Here is a 19703-nt window from a genome sequence, read left to right as displayed (position 1 = left end):
ACATGTGGCTGTAAAAGGCCTCTGTTTTCTCGCCGGACTAGGCAGAGATGGGCCGTGCTAAAAGAAGGACCCCTTTGTCCCCCTCCCCTGAACTCAGTGAGGAGGACCACTGTGTGTGTGTGTGTGTGTGTGGCAGGCTTCTCCTAAAGACCGCTTCATTTCCTTCATCTGGCCTGTGAGTTCTGTTGGTGGTTAGGCCTAAAACATTACTTCTGTGTTGGATAGAAACGTCAGGAACACACGTATAAAACAGCTTACCGCTTGGTTGTATGAAATGAGGTTTCTTACCTGTTTGCTTTATTGGAAAACCTGCAAGGCAAAAGAGGGGAGAGTGTCAATCATCAACATAATCCGATTCGAGCAACATCACAGAGTGATGACAACATCAGCAGACAGCAGATTCAAACAAGAACATGTAAGCCTGTACAGTACACTGCAGGTACTTTGCAAGGGGTTTTGAGAGCAGCAAAAACAAGAGGTCTACTGAAGCGTCTCCAGAGACCGACGCTGGTAAACATCATAATCCTGGTGAAACTACACCAAGCTTTCTTTAACACAGACAGCAGCAGCTAAAAGATTAAAGGCTTTGCCAGGTCAACCCCCCCCAGATCTTATCCAATTGTGTCCTTTACAGTTCAAAAACAGACCACTGTCATGATCATAAAATCTGAGTCATGCTCTGCTCAGTCTGTCGACTGGGATGCAGACTGGCTGGCTGCTTGTAGTGCCTTGCAGGGATTAGTGTCCACAAGTGGGGTAGGGGGTAAAGTAGGGAATCAATTGAAATAGGGAACTTTTCTAGAGAAGCATTGGTTGCTTGATTGGAAGGGCTAAGACCATTAATCACAATGATTGACTTTAAAATACAAAAAGCAGATTCTATGCTGTTCATTTCAGCTCCATCACATCAATAATGAGGCATGTTCCAGCAGTTTGAGTCTTCTCATGGGGAACCAACGGACGAGGAACTGACATTGATCTTTGCTGGCCAATGTGTGGATTCGGCTAGTTCTTTAGAAGTTAATTTCCTGTGGCTAAGAAGTAATGACAGTGAACAAGCCGGTCACGCACATGCAGAAGGCCGAATAGGAGCTTCAGCTAGCTATTATAGCTTACGTTAGCATTGTTAACTAAGTACCAATGTTAATAATTTGAATGATCCATTTTTATAACCCAAATTAATAAATAGGCCATGAAGGATAAAAAAATTAAATCCATATCATGCCATATTCCCCCTTTTTATTTTCCTTAAACAATGGCCCTGACCCAGACTTGGGGGGAAAGCCAACCTCACCAGCCCCAGCACCAAGGCTGAAAACAGGGACAGATTCCCAGAAAGAATGAGCACTCCTGGCATAGCTCCCGTTTCCTGAGTTAGAAACGTCCAGGCTGCAGAGGTAGCAGACAGCACCGCGGCTCCGAGGAGAAAAAGCAGCACCCGTCAGGATTTGGAAAATCTCACTCATTCCCTATTAACTTTTTAAGCTTGCTTCAGTTGTCAGCAAACAGTGCTAAGCCCGCATTATCACAGGGTCCAGGAAGTGAAAGAGACCACTTGAAGGATTAGCCATTATGATCCAGTTAAGTAGGGCCCTATAAAATCTGTTGAATGTTTTTGCCTGATTCTCCCCAAATTCAGTTCCCCCCATTTTGTTTTTCCAGGTTTCCGTTTCCCCCTGTTTTTTTCAGGGTTTCGCTCAAAAATCACAAGATGTTAATAGAAAAACGATTAACTTGGATTTTCTAAGTCCACAACAATGCTTAAAACCACATCAGATGACCAATTTTGGGGTCTGGGAAAAATGGTATATAGCTGTGTTTTTGTAGTGCAAGTGATGGTAGAGTTCGCAAAACAAATGCCCACTGGATTGATGCAAATAAATCATGATATAATTCTACCAGGTAAGCATAGGCTAACGTAGTTGACATTAACGCTTTCCAGCCCATTCATTAAAAAAAAATCTGAAACGTGTTTCCGATGGTTGTGACATCAATATCTCTGCAATACAATAAATACTATTTTCATAAAACCCCTCTTTTGATGGGTTAATGCAGACATTGTAACCTATCAGAGTCAAAGCCATGTCTTAGCCAAGGGAGGGGGGTTTCGACTAAGCTACATGGAATTAGTTTAAGGTCATACCAAGGATCATTTACCTATTTGATTTAGAATTCTAAGGCCACTTGAAGTATAATATATATATGCTTGAAAATGAGTTGACATTTGATGTAAAAGTTAATATTATCTGATCAATGGCATAGATATTTTAAGTACATTAAAAGCTTTATAATGAAAAAATCTCCTCAGATAATGTAAGCTATCAAGTTAGAAGGGGCTAGCTAGTCACCTAGCTAGCTATGATAACTAGACTACCAACGCAGGCTAAGTCAGTCACCCAAAACAAAGCAAGATAGGATCTAATTCAAGTAGGCTGTCATCTATGTTTGATTTTAACGGTTTCTTTGATAACTGTACAAAATAAAATGTATTTGTCATTAGTTATTAGACCTAAAAACAAACTGGCCAGTGATTATATTTTGTCCCTAGCGAAACAGCCAAAAGAGACCGGGGTGCTGTGAAGGAAAATTGAGTGGCTAGCTATATTTTATTAGCTAGTCATATCCCCTAGCTAGATGACTACATGGCTATATCTCATTATTTGTCTGTTTATCTGTGATATGATTCATATAAAATATTAAGCTTTCTGGCTGTTGATTGCAAGAATGAATGTAACGTTATAGCCTAAGCCTTATGATAATCGCTTATTAATAATGACTTTGTGGTGGTCAGCTTGGTAAGGAAATGATTCTGGTCTAGCTGGTTTGTGACTTTGCTACTTACATGATCATATGATTTCAGTTATGGACTATCAGATATGCAATTGATAACTTGTGTATACAATTCACTTTTCATTGATGATTTCCTTTTTTATTTACATAAATGTATTCGGAATTTAACTTTGTTAATCTTAGGCTATTCTTTGGAGGGGTTGTCACTGATTTACATTTAAAAAATGTTCATTTTCATTGTTTGTCTTTATGTTTTAGAAATGGACAGAGACCAGAACTAGCGGATAATGCACTTGAGGAGGAGGACACTGACGGCAGATGAGTTGCGGGTCAATGCTGAAGACCTGCAGGATGAGGAGGACCATGAAGGCATGGCCTTCTTAGAGGAAGATGACCTTAAGGCTGAGCTACTCGGAAAAGACGAGGATGAAGAGAATGAAATCAGCCTCTCAGCCAAGCTCTTCAACTGGAAGGCAACTATAAATGACGTGTTATTTTTATGTATCATCAGGCCTTGATATATTGGAGAAGGACCATGTTTAAAAAAAAAAAAAAGATTAAGTATACTAACAATTATCTATTTTCTCTCATCTTGTCTTTACGTTCGTGCTCCACATCCCCGTAACTGTAAACACACCGTCTTGCCCAATAGCATGTTTCAGTCCTATGATAGTGTTGATACATAGGTACCGGAATCTATCCCTTTCAGACCAGAACGTCCAGTTGGTTTAGATCTAGGTAGTAGGACCTTCATCGATACTGGGGTACAAAGTCTCTCCAGGGTTGTAGGGTAATCGCTTCAAAGCTTTGTTGACTGCTTTACATGTTGTGGATCCTGCCACTGAGGATAATGCAGTTAGGCTTAGGAAACCACAGTACTTACTGGACCACCTGAAAAAGATTTGTTAAAAGCTATATCAGCAAACTACAATGAAGCCATAGATGAGTGTTTTAAATTATGGGTCATTGCTTGTTCTGACACAGGCTACATTTTAAATGTCCATGTTTACACCAGCAGTCGGGATGGTTGTGGTTGACTTTCAAAAGTGGGAGCGTCAAACTGAGGGAGGGGATATGCATTTGTGTAGGTTAGATGGCAATGCATTGGCCATACAGTGGAGAGAGACACGTACTGACACTTGCCTTTCCAATTTTCCAAATGCAAAGGATTCCACTCAAGTAAATAGGCTAGAGGATGATGTTTGGAATAGGAAAGTGGGTCTGCCAGCCTGCTGTAATCCACGATTAAAATAAACAGATGGGTGGGGTTGACAAGTCTGATCCAAGTGATCAACTCCTACAATGTTTTGCAGAAAACACTTTTTACACTGTATTCCCATTACAGTTGTCAAACTGGTTACCGACAGATTACATTCCGAAAGTACTTTGCTCATCGGTTAGGAGGTACTGACGTTAATGACAGGTATCCATCTTTCAACACACCTTTGTCTGTGAAAACGGTAAGCTCATCTTCTCATCTTTTCAGACACAGCACGTGCCTAGTCTACAGGCCCCCTCTAGAAATGGTTACAGGAAAGATAAAGGACAACAGGACCCGGTTTGTTTGTGTGGCACTTGAATACGAGGGCAAGCGGTTTTGCATTGGAGAGGACCGAAATTGTTTACGGTTGTGGCATTCCAGTGACGGACTCATTGCGGAAAAAGGCACTAGTAAAAAGGACTCAGATGTAGCGCAGATATTAAGTAGTAATTTTGCCTCTTTTGTATGTTTCCCTTTCCTGTATGTTCCTTCTCCCTTGCATGTTCTCCCTTTCTTCATGACTAATGGCCTTGGAGATATAAAGGACGTGGAAATGTAATGACTGTAAAGTAAATGCGGTGCTTTTGGAATTGCTTTTGGAATTGTTCCCGTTCTGAATCTTTGTGTGGTAGAAAATATGCTAGTTGAATGTAGAAATTGAAGATGTACAAGCCAATTGTTGATATATGTTTTGTTTCAGATTTTGTAATCCCAGTAAAAATGTTGATTAAAGTAGCCCTGAAATGAATGCTTTATCATATTATGGTTATGACAGCTATGTAAATAAGTTGTCATTTTCTCATTCAAGCCTGAAAATGAAGGACTCATTGCTGTGCAGCCCCCCAAAGAAATGCCACCCCACACCATGACTGACCCACCACCAAACCGGTCATGCTGGAGGATGTTGCAGGCAGCAGAACGTTCTCCACGGCATCTCCAGACTGTCACATGTGCTCAGTGTGAACCTGCTTTCATCTGTGAAGAGCACAGGGCGCCAGTGGCGAATTTGCCAATCTTGCTGTTCTCTGGCAAATGCCAAACGTCCTGCACGGTGTTGGGCTGTAAGCACAACCCCCACCTGTGGACGTCAGACCCTCAAACCACCCTCATGGAGTCTGTTTCTGACCGTTTGAGCAGACACATGCACATTTGTGGCCTGCTGGAGGTCATTTTGCAGGGCTCTGGCAGTGCTCCTCCTGCTCCTCCTTGCACAAAGGCGGAGGTAGTGGTCCTGCTGCTGGGTTGTTGCCCTCCTATGGTCTCCTCCACGTCTCCTGATGTACTGGCCTGTCTCCTGGTAGCGCCTCCATGCTCTGGACACTACGCTGACAGACACAGCAAACCTTCTTGCCACAGCTCGCATTGATGTCCCATCCTGGACGAGCTGCACTACCCGAGTCACTTGTGTGGGTTGTAGACTCCGTCTCATGCTACCACTAGAGTGAAAGCATTGCCAGCATTCAAAAGTGACCAAAACATCAGCCAGGAAGCATAGGAACTGAGAAGTGCTCTGTGGTCACCACCTGCAGAACCACTCCTTTATTGGGGGTGTCTTGCTAATTACCTATAATTTCCACCTGTTGTCTATTCCATTTGCACAACAGCATGTGAAATGTATTGTCAATCAGTGTTGCTTCCTAAGTGGACAGTTTGATTTCACAGAAGTGTGATTGACTTGGAGTTACATTGTGTTGTTCTAGTGTTCCCTTTATTTTTTTTGAGCAGTGTATTATATCACTTGTTTGTCTTTCCTTATCATATGTAAAACTATATGCTATTTGGTTTTTTTGAGGGCCAGATATGTGTTTTATATACTATCCAGATAAGATAAGTGTCGGATCACAGAAAAATATAACCGGTCACAAAAACGTCTTACTCATTCACAGTAAAAGGTATTTCTATTCTGATTTCAGATGATCAAACATTACAAAATAAGGAAGACTCCGTTTTTCTCTATCGCCATTAGAAAGTTAGGCAAATGGCAGTTGTTGGGGAGAAAAGCATTGATTTTCATAAGATACACATTTTCACAAGTGTTTTTTTCTTGACTGATTACAATTTGATTGATGTGGTGCTATTGTATGTCAGATCACTTGAAAGAGCGGTTTCTCAGATTTCAAAATACGTATCATGGCTTCATTCAAGGTTTGACACCAGCAAATTATTCTCATTTACGCACACAGGAGTCACGATCCAGTAAAAAAAATTGAACATTTGGAAGGTTTTCCATCTACCAGAAGACTCCTCATTAGCATCATCGATACCTGCTACACTAAAGTGGTAGACGCGAGCACAACACATACACAGACGGGGAAATCTTGTTGCCTCCTCAGAAAGTGGCATGAAATATAAAACACCGATGCATTCTATTCATGTCTTATGATAAACATGGGCAAATTAATTACTTTTCAATACATTTAGTTAATTCAACTTTTATTTACAGTGCATTCGGAAAGTTTTCAGATCCTTATACATTTTGCCTTATTCTAAAATGCATTAAATGAAATGTTTTACTCAATACCTCTTTATGACAAAGCAAAAACAGGTTTTAGAAATACCTTATTTACTTAAGTATTCAGATCCTTTGCTATGAGACTTGAAATTGAGCTCAGGTGCATCCTGTTTCCATTGATCATCCTTGAGATGTTTTTACAACTAGATTGGAGTCCACCTGTGGTAAATTCAATTGATTAGATATGATTTGGAAAGAAACACACCTGTCTATATGAGGTCCCAAGCCATGAGGTCAAATGAATTGTCCGTAGAGCGCCGAGACAGGATTGTGTCGAGGCACAGATCTGGGGAAGTGTATGAAAACATTTCTACAGCATTGAAGGTCCACAAGAGCACAGTGACCTCCATAAGTCTTAAATGGAAGAAGTTTGGAACTACCAAGACTCTTCCTCGAGCTGGCCGGCCGGCCAAACTGAGCAATCGGGAGAGACCCGATGGTCACTTTGATAAAGCGCCAGAGTTTCTCTGTGGAGATGGGCGAACCTTCCAGGAGGACAACTATCTCTGAGGCACTCCGGCAATCAGGCCTTTATGGTAGAATGGCCAGACGGAAGCCACTCCTCAGTAAAAGGCACATGACAGCCCACTTGGATTTGGCCAAAAGGCCCCTAAAGGACTCTCAGACCATGAGAAACAAGATTCTCTGGTCTGATGAAACCAAGATTGAACTCTATGGCCTGAATGCCAAGCGTCACGTTTGGAGGAAACATGGTGGTGGCAGCATCATACTGTGGGGATGTTTTTCAGCGGCAGGGACTGGGAGACTAGTCAGGATCTAGAGAAAGATGAATGAAGCAAAATACAGAGAGATTCTTGATGAAAACTTGCTCCAGAGCACTCAGGACCTCAGACTGCGGTGAAGGTTCACCTTCCAACAGGACAACAACCCAGAGCACACAACCAAGACAACACAGGAATAGCTTTGGGACAGGTGTCAATGTCCTTGAGTGGCCCAGCCAGAGCCCAGACTTGAATCTGATCAAACATCTCTGGAGAGATCAGAAAACAGCTGTGCAGCAACTGCAGAGAGGAATGGGAGAAACTGCCCAAATACAGGTGTGCCAAACTTGTAGTGTCATACCCAAGAAAACTCAAGGTTGTAATCGCTGCCAAAGGTGCTTCAACAAAGTACAGAGTGAAGGGTCTGAATACTTATGTAAATGTAATTTCAGTTTAAAAATGTTCATACATGTTTAAAAAACTATTTTTGCTTTGTCATTATGGGGTATTGTGTCGTTTGATGAGGAATTTTTAGAGTAAAGCTGTAACCTAACAAAATGTGGAAAATGTGCACTGTATTTGTATTTTTTGCCCTTGTTTTACCAGGTAAGTTGACTGAACACATTCTCATTTACAGCAATGACCTGGGGAATAGTTACAGGGACTGACCCTGCTTGGCTTTAGTGGCAAGCCAGCAGTGGGATGCAGGTTGTTGAATTCCATTTTAATGTCTGGATTCCGCGATTCTGTCTACGTTCTCTGTATCGCAGATTTTATAGGGCCCTAGTTAAGATTCAGGGAGTTTCCTCCAGTCTGTGGGTACAACTTATTCTGATGACTACGGTTTTCAAACACGAAGCCTAAACAAGCTACTTAGGAATGACTTGGGTAAGCTGCAGCCTTTTTAGGCATGACTCGATATAATAACTCAATATAATAATGAGGCTACCTCTTGAAATTCAGACCTATACGTGAGTTTCGGCTGATTAAGTAAGCTAAATCATTGGTACGGTCTCATAAAAGAGGTGATGGGGTACAAATATATAAAAAAGGGTAAATCACCTTTTGACAGCATGTCTTGATTTAAAACCAATCTTTCCATACATGTTTTGCCATGGCAGTGATAAAAAAGTGACTTTTTGAAGAAAAAAAGAAAAAAGTTTAGATCATTTTACATTTAAGGTATAACATTTTTTCTTAACTTTTTTCAAAATTTAATAAATAAATTAAGTCCTTTTTGCAAACTTAAAATTTGTATCAATCTCAACCGTTTATCTTTTCCAGTGATGAGGACATGGATGTCTCACAGTATGGTGGGGTATGCAAAATAGGTTTGAGCACCTTTATCTCTTGATTGTTTTGGCATTCAAGCCCAAAAATTCACTTTTTGAGTATTTCTACAATGGGAAAATATGTATGGAAGGTTTCGTTCAAATCAAAAGGTGCGCCATCAAAAAGTGATCGAATTCAAATTGATTTACGCATGAAGCTGAACTAGTAGGCTAAAGTTCCAGTTCCTCTCTATCAATACTGAAGTGAGACCAAATTTTGTATTGTGGTTTGTAAGAGTGAATGTCAACCGTATGGGACATTTGTCTCACCAAGTAACCATATTAAAACTATTTTCTAGTGACACTGTATCCCATTCAGCTTGGCAATGACGAGCTGAATGGCCCATTTATGAAATGTTCTCAGACTGTAATAAGTTCCAGAGACGGCTGCCTGCAACTCCATCAAAAAGCCATAGAGGAGAAATGGAAAAGCAAGCACAAACAACCTCAATGAGGTTAAACCCAGGGACTTATAATCATAGCTTGAAGATGTGTTGTTCTCTCCCTCAGTGAATCATAGGAGAAATGGAAAGAAAACGAAGAGCAGTCGCTCTCAAAACAAATATACGCTACCAGTATCTGTTAACTTTCAAAACCAACATTCATCATCATTGAGCAAAAGCATTTGCTAGAAGACTTCCTGAATGCTATATAAACATTTTGGGCTGTATTTCAAGAAAGCAGGGCTCTACAGTGCGACCATTTTACTTGCATATGCGCCTAAATATTTAGCTGTGTGACCTGGAATTTTAAAATTTAGGCGCACCAGAGCACCTATTAAAAAAAAATTATCACCCAGATAATAGTTGTTGCAAAGATTACTTCCCTGTACCGCAGCCCTTGAGTGCCATGTAGAATACACTGAAAGCAGATTCATGACCGTCATGCTTGCACCATTACAAAGAAAATGCTGTTGCATAAAATATTTGTTCTTTGTGAGCTCCTACATTTTTTCAACATAGGCACACACATGTGCTCTTTGTAAAAAAAAAAATATATATATATATATATATATATATATATATATATATTTTTTTTTTTTTTTTTTAAAGTCACTGTAGAGCCCTGGAAAGGTTCAGAAAAAAAATATTACAAAGACAAATGTCTGTTGTGAAATCATGGCCTTCTGCCTGAATGTCCCTGGATGTTTTTGCCAGGTTTCTCACTGCACTGTTATGCCAGCGGGGCAGAGTCCTCACAAAACACCCATCTATAGGTGCCCGGACCAGGATTCACATTGGAAGAAGCGGTGGAGAAGGGGGGAGTTTGTAGGAAGAGGAGGTGAGGACAAAGTGGGAGGAACTAAAGGGAGCAGCAGAGAACAAGGTGGGGAATGGGAGGGGCAGTAAAGGAGGGGCCAGACTTGAATACTCAATTGAGGTTTTGTGTTTTCTTGGAAACTGGCGGAATGGGCCAAGAGGGCCTGGTTCAGGGACACCCCAAACAGAGGAGGACGCTGAAAAACAGAGCTTGTCTGTGAGTCATTTTCGACAAGAGTAGTGGCTGGGGGGATAGAAAACAGTGAACTGTAAGAGGAAGTAGCAATGCTGTTACCCTGATTCATAGGAAAAGGACAACAAAGTCAAGGTATCGGAGTGGCCATCACAAAGCCCCGACCTCAATCCTGTAGATAATTTGTGGGCAGAACTAAAAAAAACGTGTGCGAGCAAGGAGGCCTACAAACCTGGCTCAGTTACACCAGCTCTGCCAGGGGCTTATTGTGTGAAGCTTGTGGAAGGCTACCTGAAACATTCAACCCAAGTTAAACAATTTAAAAAGGCAATGCTACCAAATACTAATTGAGTGTTTGTTAACTTCTGACACACTGGGAATGTGATGAAAGAAATAAAAGCTGAAATATAATAAATAATTCTCTACTATTATTCTGACATTTCACATTCTTAAAATAAAGTGGTGATCCTAACTGACCTATGACAGGGGATTTTTACTCTGATTAAATGTCAGGAATTGTGAAAAACTGAGTTTAAAGGTATTTTGTGAAGCTGTATGTAAACTTCAACTGTATGCTACAATGACCAAGAGCCAACAAGTAGGCTGCTACTTAATAATCTGAATGGAGGTGTTATTTGTAACTACAAGACATGGAGAAAGCAAATGCAGCCCCAAGTGAATTGAAATGAATTAATCTATGGATTTCACATGACTGGGAATACAGATATCCATCTGTTGTTCACAGATACCTTAAAATTAAAAAAAGGAGGGGCTTGGATCAGAAAACCAGTCCGTATCTGGTGTGACCACTATTTGCCTCTTGCAGCGTGACACATCTCCATCACATAGAGTTGATCAGGCTGTTGGTTGTGGCCTGTGGAATGTTGTACCTCTCCTCTTCAATGGCTATGCGAAGTTGCTGGATATTGGCGAGAATTGGAATGCGCTGTCGTACACTTTGATCCAGAGCATCCCAAACATGCTCAATGGGTGACATGTCTACTGAGTTTGCAGGCCATGGAAGTACTGGAACATTTTCCACATCCAGGAATTGTACACAGATACTTGCGACATGGGGCCGTGCATTATTATGCTGAAACATGGGGAGATGGCGGAGGATGAATGGCACGACAACGGGCCTCAGGATCTCACCACGGTATCTCTAAGCATTCAAATTGCTTTTGATAAAATGCAATTGTGTTCGTTGTCCGTAGCCTATTCCTGCCAATACCATAATCCCCACTGTGTGGCATTCTGTTCACAACATTGACAGCAGTAACCCGCTCGGTCCCACGATGCCATACACATTTATTTAATCTGCCCGGTACAGTTGAAACCAAGATTCATCCATGAAGAGCACACTTCTCCAGCGTGCCAGTGGCCATCGAAGGTGAGGATTTGCCTACTGAAGTCAGTTACGGTGCCGAACTGCTGTCAGGTCAAGACGAGAATGCAGCTGCGCTACCATGAGATGGTTTCTGACAGTTTGCGCAGAAATTCTCAGCTGTCCGGGTGGTTGGTCTCAGGCTATCCTGCAGGTGAAAAAGCCGAGTGCGGAGGTCCTGGGCTGGCATGGTTACACATGGTCTGCAGTTGTGAGGCCGGATAGACGTACTGCTAAATTCTCTAAAACAACAGTCTTATGGTAGAGAATTGAACATTCAATTTTCTGACAGCAGCTCTGGTGGACATTCCTGCAGTCAGCATGCCAATTGCACGCTCCCTCAAAACCTGAGACATCTATAGCGTTGGGTGACAAAACTGCACATTTTAGAGTGGCCTTATATTATCTCTAGCACAAGCTGTACCTGTGTAATGATCATGCTGCTTAATCAGCTTCTTGATATGCCACTCCTGTCAGGTGGATGGATTATCTTGGCAAAAAAGAAAGGCTCACAAACAGGGATGTAAATACATATGTGCACAGAATGAGATAATATTTTTTTGCAATCTTTTATTTCAGCTCATGAAACACTTTACATGTTGTGGTTATGTCTTTGTTCAGTATAGATGGCAAATAACCTAGCTATGACAAGCTAGAAGTTAGTATATAGGCGCGAGTCGGCTTGGTATGGTTGGTTGCGGTCTCTCCCTCCCTCCTTGCTACCCGTGTCACTCACCACACTGCAAGGCCCTTCCGCCGCCTGCTAGAGTGTTTCTCCGTTGTGCTTTATCAGCTCTGGGCCCGGTTTCCCAAAAGCATCTTAAGTCTAAATGCATCGTTAGGAGAACCATAGGCTGCTGCTTCCCTCACTCAGATCGGATCCAGACCCGGTCCAACCAGGTCTGTTAGGAACATGTCTCTATATTTAAAATAATATATTTATGGATATTGGGTCCGGGTAGGAAAGCCCCAGGTCCATTTCGGAACGGTTCCATGAAGACTGCTACTCGAGAGGCCCAACATAACAATCCCTGTCACAACAGACAATGCAAGGAATATCGTAAATGCCGTCACAGAAACTGGACTTGGGGTAGGGATTAGAGGTCGACCGATCCTGTTTGGCCCTGTCCGGGGTTATCATCGGATGGGGCCACAGTGTCTCGTGACCCCTCCTGTCTCAGCCTCCAGTATTTATGCTGCAGTAGTTTATGTCGGGGGGCTTGGGTCAGTTTGTTATATCTGGAGTACTTCTCCTGTCTTATCCGGTGTCCTGTGTGAATTTAAGTATGCTCTCTCTAATTCTCTCTTTATCTCGGAGGACCTGAGCCCTAGGACCATGTCTCAGGACTACCTGGCATGATGACTCCTTGCTGTCCCCAGTCCACCTGGCCGTGCTGCTGCTCCAGTTTCAAACTGTTCTGCCTGCGGCTATGGGATCCTGACCTGTTCACCGGACATGCTACCTGTCCCAGACCTTCTGTTTTCAACTCTCTAGAGACAGCAGGAGCGGTAGAAATACTCTTAATGATTGGCTAAAAGCCAACTGACATTTACTCCCGAGGTGCTAACTCGCTGCATCCTCGACAACTACTGTGATTATTATTATTTGACCATGCTGGTCATTTATCAACATTTGAACATCTTGGCCATGTTCTGTTATTATCTCCACCCGGCACAGCCAGAAGAGGACTGGCCACCCCTCATAGCCTGGTTCCTCTCTAGGTTTCTTCCTAGGTTTTGGCCTTTCTAGGGAGTTTTTCCTAGCCACCGTGCTTCTCCACCTGCATTGCTTGCTGTTTGGGGTTTTAGGCTGGGTTTCTGTACAGCACTTTGAGATATCAGCTGATGTACAAAGGGCTATATAAATACATTTGATTTGATTATGATTTTTCAATTCCGATACAGATTATTGGAGGACCAAAAAAAGCCGATACCGATTAAAATTGGCCAATTTATTTTATTTGTAATAATGACAATTACAACAATACTGAATGAACACTTATTTTAACTTAATATAATGCATCAATAAAAATCCATTTAGCCTCAAATAAATAATGAAACATGTTCAATTTGGTTTAAATAATGCAAAAACAAAGTGTTGGAGAAGAAAGTAAAAGTGCAATATGTGCCATGTAAAAAAGCTAACGTTTAAGTTCCTTGCTTTTAAGGTTTAAGTTCCTTGCTTGAACTTGAGAACATATTAAAGCTGGTGGTTCCTTTTAACATCGGTTACACCAGCCTAATCTCAGGAGTTGATTGAAGTCATAAACAGCGTAATGCTTGAAGCAAAACGCACAAAAGTGCTGTTTGAAAGAATGTTTACGAGCCAGCTGGTGCCTACCACCGCTCAGTCAGACTGCTCTATCAAATCATAGACTTAACATAATAACACAGAAATACGAGCCTTCGGTCATTAATATGGCCGAATCTGGAAACTATCATTTAGAAAACAAAACGTTTAATATTTCAGTGAAATACGGAACCGTTTGGTATTTTATCTAACGGATGGCATCCCTAAGTCTAAAATGCTGTTACATTGCACAATCTTCAATGTTATGTCATAATTACGTAAAATTCTGGCAAATTAGTTCGCAACGAGCCAGGCTGCCCAAACTGTTGCATATATCCTGACTCTGCGTGCAATGAACACAAGATAAGTGACACGATTTCACCTGGTTAATATTGCCTGCTAACCTGGATTTCTTTTAGCTAAATATGCAGGTTTAAAAATATATACTTCTGTGTATTGATATCAGCTATACTGCTGATTTAGGTCTACACCATCACTAGTATTATCAGGCTGATAATACTAGTGATGGTGTAGACCTAAATCAGCATGTTACTTGTGCAACAGTATCTCCTAAATCAAAGAGTGAAGCATTAAGCAAGAATGTTAGCTACATGAGAAAACAACTGTAGCCAAATATTATAGGGTCCCCTAGGAAACATTTAACACTTTGGTACCTATCCTGTCACAATAACGTCGTTGTTATGTCAAATACTGTAGTCAAAGTGCCCACAATTGTATTCTAACGGTAGAATTAGAATAATCATTCTATTTACATGATTCCAACAGTTCACCAAGTGTTTCGCTCTAAATCACAAGCCAAATCACAACTGCAACATTTGGTTAAAAATAAGGCCTAGATTGTTGGCCAATATCGCACAGCCTTACATGGCAGTATGGAAATGATCTCAAATGAGCGCAGGAAATGCCAAAATGTATGAAAATGTTAAATTATTTGGGGTTGAAGTTTAATTAAAACAGTATAAACAAATCAGAATGGAGAAAGACCCATTGAAATCACTTAGAATGTGTGCTGCCACCCTAGGCTCACAAACTACTCAAAGCAAATGAAGAAACATAAAATACTGTCAAACTGTCCATCTATCGCCCATCCCTAACCTGGGCCACAAATAGGGTGCTTTTTAATTTAGCATCTTTTGCCAAATAAACAAAAACTGGACTACAGAAACTGTTGGCATTTCATTTTTCCGCTGTACCGTAACCAGGGTACCTGACAAACAACTAGGGCGTAGCAGCACAAAGGTAGCTGCAACACATACCTAGAACTACTTTTCCATCCAGGACAAAGTGTAGTTTAAAGCTGGGCTAAAACTTGAGCCAACTGCTGTAATTTTAAGGAAGGTTCCAGCAGCAGTGTAGTAGTGCACAGACAGGAGCTGTCGTGAGAGAGAGGGGCCCTTCCTTCTGTTGACATCCTCAATGATCTGAGAGCTGCGAATGGGTGATCTCAGGGCTGCTGGCCAAAGGGGCTGGGAGAAAAGTGACTCATGTTTGCAGAGCCAATGTGGGCGAGAGAGAACACATGCTGTTTGTATCAGACTACACACACCAACATCACACTCACAACTATGACATCACCTGTCTTTCCACTAACAGAGGAGAAGTCCTCCCGCAAACACACACAGCTTTTTATTTGAAAAACTCAGGTTGATAATGCAATGTCTGATTGGACAGACAGGTGACAATATTATATATGGTTGATATACATTACATACAATAATGTGCAAAGAAATGCTACCTTGAACATAATCACAAAGCCAATAAGCCACGTTTCAAACTCACTCCACAGAAGGCAGAGTGTCTGCGGGTTTTTTCTCCTCCCTTGTAGTTGATCGATGAACTAAGGTCACTAATTAGTAAAGAACTCCGCTCACCTGGTTGTCTAGGTCTTCATTGAAAAAAAAATGGAAAACCTGCAGATATTAGGGCCTCCATGTAATGAGTTGGACACCCCCCCGCAATTAGCCAATGAACCAATGTGACCTATGGACATTTAGGCTAAAGCAATTGGTTGACTTGTGAAGTCAGAGGAGTCAAAGTGCAACGTTCAAAGAGATATAGTGCCATATAATAGGCTACCTGTCCTGCACAGCTAAAAGATATGTGCTACAAGATCCAAGTCAAGATGAGTCACGATACGAGCGAAAAGAGAAATTGTTAGTCAAGTGTCTTTGGAAAACGTGACCCTTGTCTTCTGCCTGTAAGAGTCCATGTTGATTACCGAGGACAGAGAGATAGAGGGAAAATAGAGCCAGTGGATTGGCTACCAGGCTGAAATGGCAGGGTGAAAGCTAAGGCACTGTCAGGCACAGCCCCTCCCCAATTATGGAATCAAAGCATTGCCTTGGTGAGAAGAAAAGTCACAGTCATAGCCGGAGGGGGCAAGGCACCGTTTCTGCCCCAATAAACCCAAATAAGGATTTCTGACAGAGTTCGGGGACAGACATTTTTTCACCCTAGACTGTCGGGAACTATCCTTTAATATTGCAAGGCAGGGTGTGAGAAACTGGCTTTACCTTTTGGCCCAGACAGTGCCGTCTGAGGGCGAGGTTGAACCTGCAGTGAAAACAGTAAACTCCATACGGCACTAGTATCAGTCTAATTCAAAATACAAGGACTTGAGATCAAGCCACAACACTTATGTTTTGCTGAGCACCTGTTGGATGCTTTTCCTTCACTCTGCAGTCCAACTCATCCCAAACCATTTCAACTGGGTTGAGGTTAGGTGATTGCGGAGGTCAGGTCATTGATGCAGCACTCTCCTTGGTCAAATAGCCCTAACTCAGCCTGGAGGTGTGTTTTGTGTCACTGTCCTTTTGAAAAAAAACATTATATGCGCACTAAGCCCAAACCAGGTGGAACGGCATATCGCTGCAGAATGCTGTGGTAGTCATGCTGGTGAAGTGTGCCTTGAATTCTAAATAAAATCAGACAGTGTCCCCAGCAACTCCCCCACACCATCACGCCTCCTCCTCCATGCTTCACGGTAGGAACCACATGAGGAGATCATCCGTTCACCTACTCTGCGTCTCACAAAGACAAGGCGGTGGGAATAAAATCTCAAATTTGGACTCATCAGACCAAAGTACAGATTTCCACTGGTCTAATGTTCATTGATCTGGTTTCTTCAGGCGTGTCCCAGGATAAATGCACCTCTTCCCCATTAATTGGTTAACTTAGTTAACTTAGTTAACAAAATATATTTATTTATTAAATAAAGTTATTTTGTTATTCCTCGTCTCCACGTTGTCTCCCTTTTTTACGAAAAAGGTTCATGACAGATGTGTCTGATACTTGATCTCTGAAGCATTTATTTGGCCTACAATCTGAGGTGCAGCTAACGAATGAACTTATCCTCTGCAGCAGAGGTAACTCTGGGTCTTTCTTTCCTGTGGCGGTCCTCATGAGAGCCAGTTTCATCATAGCGCTTGATGATTTTTCCAACTGCACTTGAAGAAACTTTCAAAGTTCTTGACATTTTCCGGATAGACTGACCTTCATGTCTTAACATTTTGCGTGTAGGGGGTAGTATTTTAGTTTTTGGCTAAAAAACACACATTTGAAACTGCCTATTTCTCAGCCCCAGAAACTAGAATATGCATATAATTGTCATATTAGGATAGAAAACACTCTAAAGTTTCCAAAACTGTAAAAAATATTGTCTGTGAGTATAAAAGAACTGATATTTCAGGCAAAAACCTGAGGAAAATCCAAATCAGGAAGTGCCTCTTATTTTGAAACCTCTCTGTTCCTATGCATGCCTATCCTCCATTTAAAGGAATATCAACCAGGTTCCTTTTTCTATGGCTTCCCTAAGGTGTCAGTCTTTAGACATAGTTTCAGGATTTTATTTTGAAAAATGAGCGTGAAAGATCACATTGCGTAAGTGGATAGGTGGGGGCTCGCAGAGTGAGTTTTGCGCTACAGAGTAAAGCGGCCATTGTTTCTCCCGGTGTATTTGAAAAACCTACACACCCGTTTGATATATTATCGAATATATATTTTAAAAACAACCTGAGGATTGATTATAAAAAAACGTTTGACATGTTTCTGTGGACATTATGGATATTATTTGGTATATACGTCTGCGTTGTCGTGGCCGCTCTTTCCTGTGGATTTCTGAACATAACACGACAAACAAACGGAGGTATTTTGGGTATAAAAATACTCTTTATGGAACAAAAGGAACATTTGTTGTTTAACTGGCAGTCTCGTGAGTGAAAACATCCGAAGATCAAAGGTAAACGATTAATTTGATTGCTTTTCTGATTTTTGTGACCTAGCTACTTAATGCTTAGTGTACATAATGTTATGTTATCGATAAACTTAAACCCTTGGATTGCTTTCGCTGTAAAGCATAATTTCCAAATCTGAGACGACCGGTGGATTAACAAAAGGCTAAGCTGTGTTTTGCAATATTGCACTTGTGATTTCATGAATATTCATATTTTTTAGTAATATTATTTGACTGTTCACCTATGCTATTCAGCGGTTGCTGACGAAAATGATCACGCTAAAGGGATGGGTAGTGTCAAGAAGTAAATGTAATGATAGACTTGTTTCTCTTTGCTTATTTGAGCTGGTCTTGCCATAATATGGACTCGGTCTTTTACCAAATAGGGCTATGTTCTGTATACCACCCCTACCTTGTCACAACACAAGTGAACTTCTAACAAGGCACACCTGTTAATTGAAATGCATTCCGGGTGACTACCACATGAAGCTAGTTGAGAGAATGGCAAGAGTGTGCAAAGCTGTCATCAAGGCAAAGGTTCGCTACTTTGAAGAATCTAAAATCTAAAATATATTTTGATTTGTTTAATTAAGACTTTTTTTTAGTTACTACATGATTCTATATGCGTTATTTCATAGTTGAGGTCTTCACTATTATTCTACAATGTAGAAAATCTCTGGAATGAGTAGGTGTGACCAAACTTTTGACTGCTACCGTAATTATGCACTATAGTTGTATTTGTATACATTTTCCACGCCAGGTGAGTTCAACCAATGATGTCATTGGTTGATTGAGCCTGCCGTCTGATCTAAAAATGTATGGAGTCATTGTTTTGTGGCAATTATTGTGGCCTTTGTGTTTCACCGATCACGCTAGCAGCGAGTTGAGATGGTTGTCCTTGTTCAATAAAGCCGTTGCACTTTCTCAAAAACCTATCTGCCAGGACACTGCAGGTTATCAAGGTTGACACATTTTCTCTGGCTTTGTAAAGCCTACAGCTGACGGGAGCCATACTTCCTTGTCCAACTGTGTCCCCACCCTCGAAGGCGTCCTGAAATTGCTATGAATTCTGGATATTGTGGTTTGCTTACAACCAGGAAAATGTAGATGTCTCATTTCTACCTGTGAGTTGCAGAAACGCTTGTATTTGTGTGAGGAAATTATTGATTTTATGGCACATTATATGTTAATATATTCATGGCCATTTACAGTGAAAGAGCAGAGGTGAAATTTCCCTTTAAGTGTATTTTGCACATCAAGTCTAATGCACTTCCTCAACTGACGCGCATGGGGTGTGGGGGGCTCACGACAGCATCTGTGCCGCCGGAGAGTGTGGAAATGTATTGTTTCCTCATGTTCTGCTTTGGTGAGTTAATCTTCGAGACCACAGGAATTTTAGGCTCTGGTCGGTCATTAAATCACAGTGCGGCCACTGATAGTCTCCGCTCTGCTCCACACTACCCCTTGAGACCGCATTCAATTTGGGCATCCTCACCAAGATGCAGGGAAAGAGAGCCGGACAAAATAAATCATGTCTAAATCGGCCTCTGCAGAGAAGCAGACCCTGCTCCCTCACACAAACACCATCCCATATGCCATTGTCGTAAAAGTGTAACAGAACCTAGTGGAAGCCTAGATAGAGGAAAAAAACTAGGAGGCTGGTTGTGTGGTAAAGGGTCAATCAGCAGTTGAAACAATAAGAAAGTGTC

At 41.5% G+C, this 19703-nt stretch overlaps 1 protein-coding gene across 5 annotated transcripts in view; it reads right to left on the bottom strand.

The window, feature by feature from the left end:
- LOC112266053 (rho guanine nucleotide exchange factor 12) overlaps nt 1–19703 on the bottom strand; it is a 65161-nt gene that overhangs the window by 32605 nt on the left and 12853 nt on the right. For 4 of the 5 annotated variants that reach the window (XM_042295833.1, XM_042295831.1, XM_042295835.1 and 1 more), the window contains exon 2: nt 289–309. The exons of the other annotated variant lie outside the window; for it this stretch is intronic. In XM_042295833.1, coding sequence (XP_042151767.1) covers nt 289–309 — 21 coding nt within the window. The remainder of the gene's footprint in view (nt 1–288; nt 310–19703) is intronic. 5 annotated transcript variants of the gene reach the window in all.

This window comes from Oncorhynchus tshawytscha, linkage group LG13, assembly GCF_018296145.1.
Source record: "Oncorhynchus tshawytscha isolate Ot180627B linkage group LG13, Otsh_v2.0, whole genome shotgun sequence".
In the NCBI taxonomy this organism is placed as follows: Eukaryota; Metazoa; Chordata; class Actinopteri; order Salmoniformes; family Salmonidae; genus Oncorhynchus; species Oncorhynchus tshawytscha.
The sequence above is the reverse complement of the archived record's forward strand: the minus strand, read 5'-3'. Positions and strand labels throughout refer to the sequence as shown.